At 32.5% G+C, this 17,665-nt stretch overlaps 3 protein-coding genes across 8 annotated transcripts in view; 1 reads left to right on the top strand and 2 right to left on the bottom strand.

Annotated features, from left to right (window-relative positions):
• Positions 1-6,215, bottom strand: part of LOC108772261 (Utx histone demethylase) — a 77,584-nt gene extending 71,369 nt beyond the window's left edge. Inside the window, exons 1-3 of the mRNA XM_018537756.1 lie at positions 5,819-6,215; positions 5,126-5,382; positions 4,191-4,299 (exon numbers count right to left, since the gene is read on the bottom strand). Of these exons, the coding sequence (XP_018393258.1) occupies positions 4,191-4,299; positions 5,126-5,382; positions 5,819-5,934 (482 nt within the window). The 5' untranslated portion in view covers positions 5,935-6,215. The remainder of the gene's footprint in view (positions 1-4,190; positions 4,300-5,125; positions 5,383-5,818) is intronic.
• On the top strand, positions 5,684-10,782 carry LOC108772302 (FUN14 domain-containing protein 1). 6 transcript variants are annotated; one of them, XM_018537817.1, is made up of 5 exons: positions 7,478-7,584; positions 9,244-9,405; positions 9,510-9,705; positions 9,995-10,120; positions 10,394-10,467. In XM_018537817.1, the coding sequence occupies exons 1-4, from the start codon at positions 7,565-7,567 to the stop codon at positions 10,070-10,072; spliced, it is 456 nt and encodes a 151-aa protein (XP_018393319.1). In that variant the 5' UTR covers positions 7,478-7,564; the 3' UTR covers positions 10,073-10,120; positions 10,394-10,467. The 6 variants fall into 6 exon arrangements, with proteins under 6 accessions (XP_018393318.1, XP_018393316.1, XP_018393319.1 ...); XM_018537818.1 differs by having other exon boundaries at positions 7,479-7,584; positions 9,995-10,073; XM_018537816.1 differs by lacking the exons at positions 7,478-7,584; positions 9,995-10,120 and adding an exon at positions 5,684-5,859 and having other exon boundaries at positions 10,394-10,781.
• A 1,233-nt stretch (positions 10,783-12,015) lies between these two features.
• IntS9 (integrator complex subunit 9) lies at positions 12,016-16,755 on the bottom strand. The gene is made up of 11 exons (XM_018537782.1): positions 16,687-16,755; positions 15,960-16,157; positions 15,706-15,868; positions 14,865-15,106; positions 14,326-14,572; positions 13,866-14,046; positions 13,538-13,773; positions 12,969-13,180; positions 12,643-12,828; positions 12,265-12,459; positions 12,016-12,141 (listed from the first exon to the last, which is right to left on the bottom strand). The coding sequence occupies exons 1-11, from the start codon at positions 16,693-16,695 to the stop codon at positions 12,022-12,024; spliced, it is 1,989 nt and encodes a 662-aa protein (XP_018393284.1). The 5' UTR covers positions 16,696-16,755; the 3' UTR covers positions 12,016-12,021.
• Positions 16,756-17,665: the final 910 nt, after the last annotated feature.

Genomic DNA, 17,665 nt, shown 5'->3' on the forward strand with positions numbered 1-17,665 from the left:
GCTACTGCAGGATTATCGCAAGTTTCTCATTCCAAAATTTCATAACTTTTCCCTTTTTTACAGACAAAATTTCCCTGATTTTTTCTGATACTTTTGATGATATTTTGAAATTTTTTGTATTTTTCGTTCTGATTTGAAAATCGTCAAATATTTTGTTGAGACAGGAATTTAACATAGCAGTGTTAATTAATCGATGTTGCTGACATTGCATTTAATTGTTGGTAGTGTTCTGTGTAGGTGTGATGTATGCATATTGAACTTGTTTAAAATCAAGAATTTTCATTTTTCACAAAATTTTACAAAATTCCTTGACTGTTCCCTGATTTCCTTTTGATCGTTTTTAATTTCTCTTAATTTCCCTCGATTTCCCTGATTTCCAGGTATGGAATCCTATTCTAACAACTGCATTGTGTTCGGTATAGTGTGGGCATCTATTTTTAATTTTGATTTTAATCTCCTAAAGACGATTAGTCATATTTTGGAAATAGCACTTCACACAAACGATTACGTGTCATTGACACATCACTACATCAATATCTCATTTACGCACGCCACACATATACATATGGTAAATTTTTGAATCGCAATTACGTTTTAATTATCTAAATCCAATTTTAAGAACTCCACGCTTCATGCAAACTACTTGTCTGTGGACTACTACTTTATAAGTAGTAGTCCACATTAAATGTCATGTGCAACGACGTAACAGCTCTGTACCGATTGTATTTCTTAAAAAAGAGAAAATTAAAAATTTATATTTAATAATATATAACTTTACAGTTTAAATAAAAAATTTCTCATTTTATACTTTAATTATTTTTTAAAAACATATTTACTTCTTATTGAAATAATTTTTCATTCAGATTCTAAATCACTATTTACACACAATAAACTTTGATACTTTCAAATACATACAGACAACTGTAATTTTTTCCTTAAAAAAAATGTGTAATACATCCTTAATGCAGAGTAAATTATTTCTTTAAGCAAAACGCAATGTGTAACGTATAATTTGAGAAGACATTAAAAACTTCTTTTTTTAACAATTTTGAAAAAATGTAAAAGTATAAGAAAATTTCAGAGATAAGAATAATATTTGCCATTTACGCGTATTACGTTAATTTTACATATAGTTATTTACGCGTATCCTAGAATAAAAATTTATACTAAAAAGCCTTCGGTTTTAATATTTCGATCGTGGAATTACAACATCCTTATTAATTAATATTTCTTATATTAAGCCGACAACACACAACACGATTTTTCATGCTAGATCGCACACGTATAGATAATAAATTACCAGAATTGCGCCACACGACACGCAGAGTTTCTAATAATTCACTATTATAAATCAAATGCGATCTAAGACAAAAATCGCATCGTATAGACTTCGTTCGGAATCGAAAAAAATCCATTGCCATATGTCACCTTCCCCATTCTCTTATTGAGGAGGACGCGCAGATTTCGAAATCCCTCGTCCCGAGTCGCGTGATCATATATACGGCGGAAAGGGTGGCGTGGGGTGACGAATGTGCGAATGTATGTATACGACACGAGAAACGGTGTCCGATATCCGCGCGATCTTCCGGGTAAATCGCGGGCTATTTTTGGCACGTTGGCAATTAAACGTAGTTAAGTGAAGCCGACCCAATTTACACATTCGCACACGTTATTATTCGCGCAGAATGTCAGGCATGCGGCAAGCGAAAAAAAAAGAAGAAAACAATTGGACAACGCGGATGTTGTGTGTCGAAAAAAACAAGCCACATCCCGTCATAAAATGTAAAAAATCATAATAACGCGTGAAAAAGATTAAAAGGTCTTTGAGATATTTTATGAATTGTACAGCATTTATAACGAACTATACATATACAATTTGTTATAAATATAAATACTATAATATGTAAATATTAAAATCTCACAGAGAATTTTGAAATCATTTTTACATGTTATTATTTTTATGTTCATAATAAATTGTATATAGTATATATTATACACAATTTGTTATAAATGTAAATATGTAGATTTTAAAATATTGTAACCTATATAATTTGTACTTATTGTATATATTATAATAAATGTGTGTAATATGAATCACTAATTATGTATATACAATAATTATGTTATAAATTCTAAACTATTGTTACATAGTTATTTATATGATATTGTGATACAAAAGAGAAAAAAGACATAGTAGTGACAAATATGTATAATTTTTCTATTTAATTCTCGTAATCATTCAGTTTTATTTTTAACACAATTCTTCATATGAAACTTGAATAGTTGCTACCACCACCATAAAAAGTGTTTCTTTCTTTTCAGAATGTATAATAAATAAATCCAAAAGACATATTACGCTGCAATAAAGAATTAAATAGCGGTGCAAAGATAAAAAATTTGTCATAATATTTTTCTCATTACTTTTGTATTTATATTGCATTTCTAACGATGCGCAATAATTTGATTTACCATTATTGTGACATTTTCATTTACTCCGATTTAGCGCCAGTGGATTTTCGGTTTCAGTTACCTTCGGTCAAATCTGCTCCGCCGGGAGTCGCCGAGGAGGGACATCGATTATAAACAATCATGTAATATGCATGTATAGAGTGAGAGGAGGGAGGATGCCCTGTTTCCATAATGTAGTCTCTCTGTCTCTCGCGAATTCCGAGTCGCGGATATTTCATGCGCGATAAGATCGCAGGTTTGGACGAACAGACGGAATTCGTAAGCGAATTTCGCCGCCGGAGTTTGTTTACACATAGCGCTCTCGCTGTGCCGCCCCCGCCGTTATGGCTGGAGTTACGTATATACGCCGCTCCTGAAATTCTATTTCGGTTCTACGAGAGACGTGCATATTTGGCCTATTATCGTCCTCCGCGACCCGCACCCCCCACACGCTGCACCAATCAGGCTGCGGCGGCGGCGCCGCCATGACCGCACTGCTCTTCGGCACGTAGGCACGTCGCCGAGTCGGTCGCGCGACACGAGAGACATCTGTCAGCCGACCCGCCGTCGCAATCATGAAAAATAATTATCGACCGTAAGTAACGTGACAAATGCTGATGTTAAAGTCTGCATTATCGACCTCGATTCTTATATTATTTTTTTTATTGTTTTATACATATATGGGATCTATTTGTTGATTCTGCTATAGTTATAAGAATTATAAACAGATGAGAGTTAATCTACACCCCTAGAACCGGGCATCAGTGAACCGAGATGCTTGCGACTTTACCGACCTTCGAACCCACACCTTATCGGCGCCCGGAAGGGCAGAATGTCGTTTATCGGTGAGTGCCAGTATCACGTATGCGATTATCGCACTGCGATACAAAATTAAAAAATAAACAGAGGATGTACAGAGAGGAGAGAGGCTGCACGCGGCCGCGGGAACGATGAACTCTGCGTGTGTGTACGTCGTACAAGGGCCGACGCCCCCTTCTCAAGGCGAACAACTCTTGCGAGAGAGATTGCGGAATTTTTTCCGTCGGCCATGTTTGCCGTTCGTCGGTCGGGCCCTTCGCCCTTACGTAGCTCGCCTAGCCGATTGACTTAACTACAAGGCTTTGCTCTACGTTTAGAATTACGCGACAGAAATAAAATCGAACATTTGCAGCTTATTTGGATGTTCGTTTTATCTATCACTTTCCATTTTTTTAAATAAAACGAAAACATAGTATCCTACTTAACAATTTTAATAAAAAAATATCAATAAATATAAAGTTTTTGCCAGTAAATCTATTTAAAATATATTTAAGAAATTAAAAGAATATTTTGCAAAATTTAAGAATAAACAGTCAAGAGATCATATTTTAATACATTTTAATGTGATTTGATTAATATTCTGCTTCAGCTTTAGAATTTAATAATTTTAATATCTTGTAATATATTTTAATTAAAAAATATCAAATCTATTTGATGGAATGGATGCCAGTTTAATACAATTGGTTTTATTTATAAATATTAATTTATTAAAATTTGCTATAATTTATTATTTATGAAAAAAAAATTCTTTATTTCAATTAATTCACAATTTTATTTTACCTTATTTCATACCTTACCTTAATTCATATCACTAAAATTAGGATCACGAGATACACTCACTCATTGAATATTGCATGACTTATAACAGAATTCACCGTTCCATCCGCAGAGCTCATATAAAAAAAAAAATTATTTACACTCACCATTGGAAGGCATTGAAGTGGAAGTAAACGAGACCCAGCCCATATAGAAATGAAGCATCCTTCCAGTAATCGCCTTTTAAAGAGTAGAATTTCTGATATGCTGACATTGCTACAAAAAGGAAAAAGAAGATAGTCAACAGAACAAGTTTACTCCGTTAATACAAATAAAACAAAAATTGTTTTACTCAAGATAAAGTTTTAAAGTGACAAGAAATCTACGATAAATCGATGGAATTTGAAACCCTAGAAAATCCTCTTTTGTTTTGACAGGTTTCCCAACTGTTGATACAATATATCTTGAGTTTAAAATTATTCATTTGAATTCTTCTATGTCTCATTATTTGATTTATAGAAGTGTTTATTTAGAACAAAAAAATGCCATTTGCTTGACAGAATATTTTCAATTATAAAATAGAATTGAGTTTAATGACTAATAAATAATTAGCCTGAATTTTTTTCAATAGACATAAAATTATAGCAAAAACAATGTAGAAAGAAAGCTATATCTTTGCTATAATTTTCCTCAATATCTATTTGATTTAATAGAACAAATATTTATTCTGGATAAAAAACAATTAAAGAAAATAGTTTTGTTTGCTTGACAAAATGATTTCAATTATAAAATAGAATTTAAATCAAATGACTGATTTGCAAATCAGTCTGAATTTTGAAGAGGCATTAAGGTAAAAAAATACTACAAAAAAGAAGTTATAAATTCCCTCAATATCTCACTATTTAATTTATAGAACAAGTATTTATTTTTATTAAGGAAGATAGTTTCGTTTTTTTTACAAAAAATATTTTCAATTATAAAATAGAATTTAATTCAAACAAAATTGACAAATATTGATCTGAATTTTAAACAAATGTGAAACATTCCTGATATAGTTTTATAATAAGATTTACTATAAAAAGTACCTTTGCTATAATCATACCTTTGCTATAATCTTCTAAGAGTAGGTGGAAATGTCCCAGCTTGCAGTATGTCTTGGGATCGATGCTTATTCCCTTATCCTCATCCTCATTCTCCTTTGAGTCGTCTGAGCACGCTTTTGTACTATCGGCTTTCCTGCGCTGTTTCTCCGCCTGGGCCTGAACCAGCATACGTTCCAGATACTTGATGGCACGCACCATCAGGGCCTTCCTCTTCGCCTGCTCCGGGGAGTTCAGTTTGAGGAAGCCGAACTGCCGGCTATGTGTGCATACAAGAGAGAAAGTGCCTTCAGTTTCATGACGTATTATCGCATTTACGCGCGCATTCCGTCCGGTCGAAAGACTCGCGCAGAATGCTCGTGTTTACGCGTGGATCGTCGTAACGATTGCCGCTCGTTATTATCGGCAATCGTGCCGGCGATTTAATAATCGAGACGCTACGTCGCGTCGCCCATTCGGCTCCGCGCGCGCATTGTTATCGCGGTAAGATTTCGCGACAGTCCGCGCGGAATGTGGTACAGACGGAAACGCGAAAACGGTGTCAGTAGGTTGCGCACAAGCGCGCTGTCAAACGCACTTTTATAGGTTATACACCCGTGACGTGATACTCGTCACCTAGACGGAACGGAAGCAGCGACATTAAATCCAGCCGAGGGGGACGCGAGGTTATTGGAACCGGGTATAGAGTTAATCACCTGTCCAGCTCCGACAGCGTCTGCAACTCCTGCGGCGTGAGGTTGATATCGTCGGTGTCCTGTGCCATTTTCTGCACACTTCGTCCACGGTCCCGGCAAAGAAGCGCGTCACACATCCGCGGCCCGCGCGAGACGGATACCACGCACGCACGACGACGACTCCGAAACCTACGTCGGCGAGGAAGTCGCGCGCGCGCGCGCGATCGTACGCGAGTCAATCTCACGGCGCCGTCACCGCATCGCGAAGAGTTTATCAGCGAGATAGCAGTGGCGGCGGCGGCGGCAGCAGCAACCAGCGCCGACAACAGCGACAACGGCGATGACACGAACTGACGCGACACTCGCGAACGCGGAGCGACACGAGACGCAAATTGCACCGGCCGACGAATGCCGACCGTACGACACCCGAGTTCGGCCGAGTGAAGGCAACCATTTTTAACGGTCTGTTCTTTTTAGTTCCTTTGCAGCTAAACAGAACAGACCTTTGACTTAAGGTACTTTTTCATGCGCAGCACGCTGCAGCAGAAATTCGTTACTATTGGTTAAGAATTTTATGTAAGCTAGATGACGTACTTCCGGCGCAAATACATTTTGCCGCAGTTCGTTGAAGTTGAACCGAACGAACAGCAAGCAGCAAGTGGCAAAATCGAGAAAGCGTACAATATGTCCGTCGTTTCATTATAAAAATATTATTTATTGCAATAAATATTAGGAAAATAAACGAAAAATGGCTTCGGATAAGGTACGGATACATGTTTGTAAATTAGATCATTTTATACTTTACCACAAATTTGAAAAAGTAAAGTGTAAAGTATAAAATGATCTAATTTACAAACATTCGTACCTTATCCGAAGCCATTCTTCGTTAATTTTCCTAATATTTATTGCAATAAATAATATTACCTCGATTTTGCCGCTTGCTGCTTGCTGTTCGTTCGGTTCAACTTCAACGAACTGCGGCAAAATGTATTTTGCGCCGGAAGTGCGTCATCTAGCTTACATAAAATTCTTAACCAATAGTAACGAATTGCTGCTGCAGCGTGCTGCGCATAAAAAGCACCTTTAAAGTCGGGTCGAGTCGATTCAAATACGCTATATATATGTATGTACGTATTGAGTGCGGTAGATTTGAATGCTTTGCATGCGATAAAAATGAGAAAATTAATTCACGGTTATTCGATAAATGTTAACTATTTCTTTAAATAACATTTAATTGTTAGGAAATGACGATGAATATTCTAAACATTGAAAAATAGAGATTTCACGCAAAAATTGCGACAAACTTAATCGCGATATTTAAAGTGTGAAAGTGACTATAAGATACAATAAATATCAGATACTAAAATCTGAATACAAAAAGACCATAAAAAGTAAATGATATAAATATAAATATTGTAAAGAAAACAATACGTTTCAGGTTGGAGTAAGAGAAAAGAAAGAGACACGAGAGGAGCAAAGTGCAGAAGGTGCAACTAAGACGAACAAACTCGGTTCTCGGGAGCCGTCTGGCTCCCTCCAAATTATCGTGCCGTATTTACGTCAATTTACGTTCGATCTGACGGGCTGTTTAACTGACGTCGTCGCAACCGTCACTGCTGTGAAAATTTATTGTCGAATAGGTAAATTTTACCTTATCGAAATGTTGTGTAGATCTAAGCAAAATGTTTCTGTCCGCGAGGCGGCTCGTCGTACACTCAAAAACACGCTCGATACTTGTACCGAACAGAAGTATCTTCCGCTTGGGAAATGAAAAAACTCTTCAAACGGTAGAGCCCTTTATCTTTTAGTTTTTCTCCGAAATTCGTTAAATGTTACAACCGAATGGGAATTTCCGATTGGGCTTTCTCGTTGATATTTCGCGACGTTACTTTTCCATCTTCCGATTTTCTGAGAACAATCGCCGTGACTTCCTTCCGAAACTTCGTCATCGATATAATTACGTTTTCATTTTCTTTGCTGCGTCACAAATCCGCACAATGACAAAGATAACATCGACTTCCAACTTCTGTCTTCTCGTATAATTCTTTTGTTACATGATTACTGAATAGTTGTTAACATTTAAATAGGTAGGTTTAAAAATTCTTTAAAACCTTTAGAGTGAAAATTTCACTCTTAAAGAGATTGAAAATTGAGTCACTCTTTTTCTCAAGACCAGCTCATTTTTAAATAAGATTTCACTTCAATGAATTTAGAGAAAAGATACACAATTCTGGACAGGGAGAACAGCTCCAAAAATTTTTATTTTATAGTTACACATTTTACTTTAATGCATTATGTTATAGTTAAATTTACATTAGTTGTGTCTCAACTGTAATGTATTCTTTGCTTCCCGTTTCATTTTTATCTATTACCTTTTTCTTTCGTTGCAACCGTTTTATCGACAATCATTTATTATCAGATATTTTCTAGTAAAGACATAGTATGCATCATAGCAAACGCAAATGGATTGAAATGGATTCAGATTTTCAGAAATATGGATTCATGAATGTTAAAATAAAATCTTTTCAATCCTGAATACATTTTTATTCATTTATAGGAATTGTACAGAGCATATCTGTATGCCTTTCAATCTAAAAATAATATCAGCTTTTTCAGTATATTGTGAATACTGTTTAGTTCAAAATTTTGAATAGGAAACGCAGTTTTTCAATCTAATCCAATTGTATCCAATTGAATCTGATTGAATCCAAAAAAGTTTTTGCTGTTTAAAATATGTATTTGAATAGATCAAATGTCCAATCCATTTTAATTCATTCTTGTTTGCTGGGCATTTTATCTTTGTTCAGTGTCTACAAACAAGAATATAATGATTCACTATATTATACTTGCTGGAAAACGCATGTTTCTTGTCACTTCTGAAGTTCATCAACTTTTATCTTTGGCAATAGAAAACGAAGAAGCAGGATAAGAGACAGAAAGGCAAAAGATAAAACATGGAAAAAACAAGAAGCAAACAGCATATTGTAGATTAGACTTTTCATATCTTGTGAGATAGATAAATGTAATAATGATAAATTTGAAGGGTACCTCTGAGCAATAAGTTTTGTTTTCCTTTCCTAGAACAAGATTTTAAAGAAAACTAAATCTGTAGTATTTAAAATGGCTATCTTGCCCACTTGATAGAACAACTGTTATTAGGAACAATTAAGAGACATGTTATTTTTGTAAATTTACTCCAATTTAAAGATAGAGTTGGTAGTTGAAATATCTTTTTGTATTTTAGTTAAGTATATGAAATTTCCTACATTGATATTTTTCTTTCACTCACACGTATGAGACTTTTTAAGCATAGAATTTATGTAATATGAGCTTTTTTAAAGCCATACTTGATCTTTTTTAAAATCATGCAGTAATCTTACATGAATTATTTAATCTTCTAAAGATACAAATTCTTCGTTGTATTTTTTCACATATTTTTTTTTCAGGACCAAGATGCCTATACCCAAGAAGAATAAAGAAGATGCGAACAAGGAAGCCTATAGTATAGATGCTTCACAGGAAGCCAAATCCTTCATAGAGAAAATCATGGGCGATGTGAGCAAATCTTCAGCGACCAAACAGATCATCATTGGTACCACATCAGGATGGTATGCATTTTATGCCTTGTCATAATCATTTAGTTCTCAAGTATCTGATTGTTTAACACTTATTAGGCATATCTTCCATGCTAATTGCATACCTTGTAACTTAGGGTAACTGGATTCGTCACCATGAAGATTGGGAAAGTGGCAGCCTGTGCAGTCGGCGGTGGAATTATCATGCTGCAAATAGCTGCGCATCAAGGTTACATAAAAATTAATTGGGACAAGATTATGAGTAAAGCCGAGAAAATAACAGATAAGGTGGAAGAAAAGATTACCGGCGAAGGACCAAATTTTATGGATAAGGTGAGACAAATGTCAGGTTGCTGCAAAAAGATTTTGTTGTTTCTTTAAATTCTAAGTTAAAGATTAAAAGTTTCCTATTTTTTAACTTCTTAGAAATAATGTATATTTAAAAAATATTATGATTATCTTCAACAAAGATAATTTCAAATCTTTACCTTTATTTTCAACTTTAACACAGTTAAATCGCTTGCATTTTATCATTCTTAATTTATAGGAAATATTTTTGCTTTTCTTTTTTATAATTTTGCAGTTTACGATTTTTTAAATATAATGTCCCTACTGTTTGCAGGTAGGGATACTGTGGAGGAAGAACTCATACATTGCCACGAGTTTTCTTGGCGGTTTCATTATCGGTCTATCTTGGTGAAGTAAAGAACAATAACTTTGAAGTTTTGTGCGAAAATGTGAACATTTAGTATGTTGTCATCATACATATTACTGTTGCGTTTACAGTATTCATATTGAATGATATTAATTCAATATTAAAATTTAATATGTCAATATTAATTAATAAGAATTAATATCAATAACTTTAATGTCAAATGAAATTTATATATCAATATCATTATAATTTTTGTATAGTCCCTAATAAAAATATATAATAAAATTAATTATGGTGTGTGTGCAGATTTTACCAACTCCGCTTTGATGTAACACCGAATCACTGATGAATGTTATCGTATTCTAGGCTGAGAGATTCGTCGACAAAAAGATAGATAAAGCCGAACGATTGCTGAAACAAGGGAAGACCTGTACGCGACGTTGGTACCACATATTGACCGGCGGTGACGATAGCTTCCAACCAACGGAATTCCATTTCTTTCTAGTCTCATACGTGGCGGGACTCGCGCTCGGCTTTGCCACCGCTAACTAGGTAATAAGTTGCTGCACTCTGAATGCAACAAAGAGGAAGATCAACATCCACATCATGTCAAAAGATAACTGCTCTATTGCTATTGACGCACATGATAATGTCGTCGACGAATATAACAATACAATCATGGACGAGGTAAGAAACAAGATCAACGTATTGAAGAAATGGGTCGCGCGAAGTAATACGCTTAATAATCCTAGATAAATAGCTTTATTTTTTAGTCTGTCACTGTTGTTAGCGATGAGTAAAACTTATTCATTCATTACAAAATTGCTTATGATATTTTTCTTTCTTTTAGATTCTAAAGTGAGAATAGATAACGAAACAATTTCAGTCAGTTTAAAAATGTATATTTTAAGATCAAAATACAGGTAGAATAAATTTTACTCATCGCTACTATCTCTAGAGTTAATACATCAAACAAATGAAAGTCCTTAATGTTTTTTAGACGTCTAGACGTCTAAGATTTAAAATAAATTTATTTATAGTATCGAGATTTATTGAAATTTTTATATCTCTTCAATATATTATTTTTTATTTTATCCTGTAAACTTGCGCATAGTTTGGAATACATCTCACGAAAAGAAATCTTAGAATCTTGATAATTTTACTGTCACCATTTGTATAGAACATATACAAATTAAAATATAATGTGTGCATATGAAATGATAGAGGTTCCTTGTTCATTCAGAATGCAGCAAGAAATTAGTCACTCTAGGATATAAATTGTTAGAATAATATTGTATACTACTTATATTATTATTGTAAAAGATTGTGATTCCAATTTTTCTTTCATTATTTACATTTAATCACTAATATATTTACATCGCATTGTTTGTACTTATACATATACATTATAGATCTTAATATGTATTATCTACAATAAAAATTATTTAATGACATTCAAATGCAAATTTAACAAATTTCAATTACTTATTAGCAATAATCTAGCAATAATAAAAACTTAAATTTCTGTAAGAAAATTATATAAATATAAATAATGTTACAAAGAAAATATTAATAAAATATAATAGAAGTAAATACATGCAATCGTATATAAAATATGGAAATGCAAAAAGTATTCAGAAAATAATGCAACGTAAACAAAACTTAAATTTAACTTATGTTACTAAATATATAGAAAAGCATTATTATTATTATTGCCAAAGATATGTTAAGGAATGTTTATAAAGTGTTTGAAAGTATTTAAAGATACTGCCCCTTATTTAACAGAATTAGATGATGGAAATCTTTTCTATTCTAATTTAATAATAGAAACAATTCTTAAGTTAATGTCATAGAATAAAAATAAATGTGTGTGATAAAACAAATAAATATACACACTTTCAAACAGCAAATTATATACAAATGTATATACACAATATAGCAATATAAAACATTATTTCACAGAATATCAGAATACTATAAATGTATATTGTACCTCAAAATCTTTTCAGACACTGCATTATTATACTTCTGAGACGTTTACGGATCTTTTGATCACCGTTACAGAAAATGTGCGTAGAGTTATCTCCGATCTGAATCAGAGTGTCCTCGTCTTGCTGCAAGTAGATATAATATAATTTTAATTCTCTTAATTGTATTGATTATATGTTTACATAATTATCAAGAAGATTATTTTCTATAATCTATATTGAAAAAGTCAATGAGATATCAAATCATACCAAATGAATACTCGTAGAGGTAGGACTGTGCTGTAATTTGGCTCCATGAAAACCTTCCTGATTCAGCTTTTGCAGCAATTCTTGTGGGTCTAGATTTCCATACTCATGCTTTCGTTCCTTTAGCACTTCTTCCATGATGGGCGCAGGCGAACCCAATGACATTTTCCTCTTTCCAGTCAGTTTATCCTCTACATTCTATAAACGTTACTTTTTTTAATTACATTTAATAATTTAGAAAAAACGAATCATGTATAAACAAATATATTACATTTTTTCTCCCAGTAAATCTTTTTCATTGAAAATATTTTCTACAAAAGAGCATGCTGTAATATTTATCTTGAGCATAAAATTCATATTTATCTATATATTAATAATTACTTTTATAGTATACACATTGTCCTTGACATCAAGTTCGCCGGTAACAGATGCGAGACTTAAACCAGGTCGTACTTCACTCGGTACAATATTGCTAGCTAATTCCGGCTCGATAAATACACGGCCCTTCTTCCGCTTTAATGGCAATTTTATCACCTCTCCGCGTTTAAAAGTAATCAAGGGTTTTTCCTTGAACAAAGTAATTATGCAAGTTATTTTATAGGATATTTTTTACATATTTTATAAATATATTAAAGATGGAAAACAAAACAAAAAATTGTAAACATAAATTATGTAAAAATGAGAAATTTATTTTATTAAATATCTACCCCAATGGATTCGATGACAAGATCCGTTCTATGTGGTGCCATTCCAGGGGGCTGTATATAAACCTCAGGAATTACTAAGTGCTCTGGTTTCAAATCCCGTATGAGTTTATTAGCCTGAGTAAAATTCAGAGAGGTATCGATGGGACAGTGCACTGCTTTCATAGATAATGGTTGAAAAGGAGCGAGGGCTTCTAAATATGGAAAATCAGGTTCTGTAAGAAAATTATATAAATATAAATAATGTTACAAAGAAAATATTAATAAAATATAATAGAAGTAAATACATGCAATCGTATATAAAATATGGAAATGCAAAAAGTATTCAGAAAATAATGCAACGTATCTTGTACCGACTATTGGAATATTACAATAGGAAACGATGTTTAAAATTATTTATATTTTGTGTCTTATACATATTTGTCTAATATTTAATATAATATTTATCTTAACGCGCGAAGCCAATGTTGATTGATTTATTTATCCTATTTCTAAAATAATTTTCACTCAATATATCGCAAACCCTAACTTATTGCATTATTTTCTGAATAGAATTATGTAGACTCTCTTACCAGTAAAAATTACAGTATGCAGAGGATTGCTACCCCATAACTGCACGAAATGCACGGCATCGCCAAATCGAAGGCTGGGATGGCCACAGAAGACGACACAAGGCTGTCTGTAATCACTGCTGAATCCTTCAGCATATGTAGATGTATAATGTTTCAATCGAGCATTCTTCACAAGGAAAGCATGTGGAAACGGTTCCTCTGGAAGATAAACTTTGTTTTGTTTATTTGTCGACAACCTAAAAGTAAAAAATGATAGTAAAATACAAAATAAAATAAAAATATAATGCAATATATCAAGAATATCTTAGAATCACTTCATTGATTATACCATTCAGCAAGAATATTCGAATAAGCCAAGGACGACTCCGCCACAGGTGAGATGAAAAATAGAGGCACTTGCGTGAAGCCTGACTTGTCCAGATGAGTGCTCAGACACTCGAATAAATCGTACACGACGCCGGAGGGATAACAAGGTATCAAAACGCATCCACCAGCTCTAAGAGTCACAGCTGCAAACATTTTTATGCAATGAAATAAAACATTACCTAAGGTATATTTTTGTTTAAAAAATAACCAGCGATAAAAATCCGAATATATATATATATATATATATAATGTAAATCATAATATATTTAATAAAGAAAATAATTTTGTTAGAAAAAATAATCTATTTCTTTTTTGTCATTTATTTAATTCTTCTAAGAAAAATAATGATTTTAATATGAAAGTATCAAGAGATTATCTTTTTGCTAGATCGTAATTTATCAGATATTGAGATTTATACTTACCAACAGTCATGCACAACTCCCCAAGCATTGTGTCTGGATTAGCAGTTGGCGTTTGTGTTAAGCCTGTCAAAATCAATAAATTAGCGTGCTTTAACGTGATTTGATCCATAGGTTTCGGATGAGTAGTCAGTGTAGATGAACCGCTGACAAAAGCAACCTTTTCGTGATCGCTAGAAATCAACCAATTACTACTACCTAAACAGAATCCTGAACTGATTGGTGTCACTGTTAAAGCACCGTATATATCCTGCAAGTAATTTGAATGTGATTATTGGGTCGTTATCTATGAAATTGCAAAAAAATTTTGAGTTTTTGAAAAAGAAAAAATGACTTCTCTCCAAATATGTATAATTGTGGATTTAAAGCATTATTGAATATTTCCAGTTACATTTGTTCGCTCTAAGAAAAAAAATTATCTACAAATTATTGCTTATTATAATTTTCTAAAAAAATTAACTATTATTAACTAAAATTATTATTAACTCAACATTTTGTATACAAAATATTATAATACGTTAATCTGTGTGTTTTAAACTTACTAGTTTTTGATCATATCCAACCATTTGAATGTTTGATAGCGCCGAATTCACGGCCGTCATAGAATAAATGTGCTTCCAAGATTTTGGTTTAACAACCTCAGCTAAGGGAGATGGCAACGTATGTAACATGTCCTTCCAATGTTTGGCCATTGTCGCCTTTGGAGTTCGCTCAATGAATTCCACTAATTCCTCCATGAAAAACCGTCCGATTTGCAATGTCGGTTCGGTGGCATATATTATACCTTCGAATCATTGTGTTTATAAAATAATATGTATCTACAGAAAGTGACAACAGATGGAAAAAAAATTTTTAATTCTTTTTTTTGTGATAACAAAATATGATTAATATTAAGAATAATAAAATTTTATTAAATGTTTAAATATTCATGTGCTTTAGAATAAAATAAAAAATAACAAAATTTCAATGGAGGTATTGTTTTTTAATAATAGATGTCTAAATATATTGTATGCTTTGGATACTTTTCACGAATATTTAAACATTTACGATAAAAAAACAATGAAACCGAATTCACAATATCGTTATTCTTGATCTTTAACTCATCTTATCATCTAGAGAGAACCATTTCTTAAATTTTTTTTCCCACCTGTTACACTCTCTTTGACAAAAAAGATTTACAAATAGACTAGTCGGGATAGATTTCTTAATAACAGTGGTACATACAGCTCTAATGCATAAAACTTTTTTCATAGGTCTTGTCAAGAGGAATCGAAATAATCCTGTGGTATTTTACTGTGTCTATCACTATTTTCATAATAATCCTTTTAAATTAAATCTAATTTGTTTTATCAAAATGTATCATCTTGCATACACTTGCTATACCTTTAAAACCTGTGCCTTCTGTTATGAATGGCAATGCAAGCATACACGTATAGTTGGATATCAAAATGGCATCAATCTCTGAAAAATCGATTATTTTTTCCAAAGGGGGAGTAAACTCTGGAACTGAATCCACAAAGACTCTACCGCAACATTCTTTTAGTTCCTTAAAATAAAATAATATATTTACAATTGCTGTTTAAAATAATTTAACAATATATTAAAAACATTAAATATTTAAATAGTATTTCACTAACCCCTTCGATTTGCCAGTCTTGCTGATTATCATTGCGTGGAAGCCACGTTGGCAGGGAATTAAACTTGTTGCTAGGAACCATGGGCAAAGGCATAAAATGCAAAATGGATTGCATATTCAAGCCGCAATCCAACATGAGTGTGGTTCCTTTGAAAGTTAGAACCAAACATGGCTTTGTTGGCTCACTGGATAAGCAATACTAAAAATACCAAATTGTTAATTCTTATAAACAATGTATCAATTCAGAGAACTGGATATTATTTTTTGTCTAAAAACTCTTTATTATACTATAAATATGAAGCTAAACATTAATTTTATAAATAATACAAATTTTTAGATAAAGAATATTATTATTTGTCAAATAATAGAAACAATTCTATTTTCTGTCAAAGCGACTCTTGGTGCTTAATATTCAAATTAGTAAATTTTTCAGTTCTACAAACTGCATGTGGATTCAACTTAAAACTGGAGCTAATAACGTCACATTAGAAATACCATCATAAATTATACTTATCATCAATTTAATAATAATGGATTACCGCTTATAATTATTATTCCTCTAACAATTCTAGTTTCTTTATGTTAAACAGAAATAAGTACCTTTAATTTTTTTCTCATCAATAAACTTTCGCATTTTGAGGTTATATTTACATACTTTCAGATTATAAATAAAAAACAGCTGTAACTCTATCAACTATAATGACTTGTAATTAAAGCGATATAATTACCAGCCTCATCTTGAATCCTTTATTTACAAGTTCCTCGAGAGAGTATATCCGTTCCAGTTGATTTTCTTGTAACTGAAAAGCCGGTTTTTAGATGTCAAGTTCTTAATTCGAATCTCAAATTTAATAAACTTTCAAATCTTTAATACATTCAAGTTTTTTTAATAAATTTCTTTTTTTTCTACTTTTCGAACTTCCTAGGTACTTCTAATTCAATAAGTTCAATTTAAGATGAAAGCACGTGAACTTACATGAATCACATTCTTAGTATTGAGTGCCTACTGCCTACGTTAAACAGCTGATTAAACTGCGTTCCATTTAACGCTTACACGCTCGTGGAATCATTCCAGCTTGGTTGCGTTTATCAAATGTTAAACAAGGACAAACAATGCTCGCGAGCGTTGCTTTTTGGTGACACTCAGATCTCCGATAGGAATTTGGTTCGTGCTGCTTTCCTGCGTTTTCCTTGGTTTTTCTCGAAAAAGGAAAAATATTGGAGGCAACATAAAAAATATAAGTACAGTCGAGTACGAGAATAATCGACTGTAAAATTCATTCATTTCTTATGGCATAAGGCTTCAAAGTCTATTGTAGATCCCGGGCTTAAGGTTATACTACACAAAAACATAACCACGTTTAGTCTGATTAGAGAGCCTCATCTTCTAGTAAAATTTTTTCGATTTTTATGTGTACAAATTATGGCACTTTAGAAAAATGCTGAACAAGTTTATAACTTTTCTTAGAATTTTTTATTTGTCATTTCGAAAATTTAAGATTCTATGTTTTCTGGAAAAGTAGTATATCTTAAACTTTTTTTAAATTATATATATATACATATATATATATATATAGATTTCATTAAAAATTTTAGAATAAAATTTTTAAAAATACCTTACAAAATTTCTCAGAATTTACACACATTCTTATATACATATATAAGAATTAGAAAAGATGTTTTTGGTAGTTTTAAAAATTGTTTTAA

This window comes from Cyphomyrmex costatus, unplaced genomic scaffold (assembly GCF_001594065.2).
Source record: "Cyphomyrmex costatus isolate MS0001 unplaced genomic scaffold, Ccosl1.0 scaffold182, whole genome shotgun sequence".
Lineage (NCBI taxonomy): Eukaryota > Metazoa > Arthropoda > Insecta > Hymenoptera > Formicidae > Cyphomyrmex > Cyphomyrmex costatus.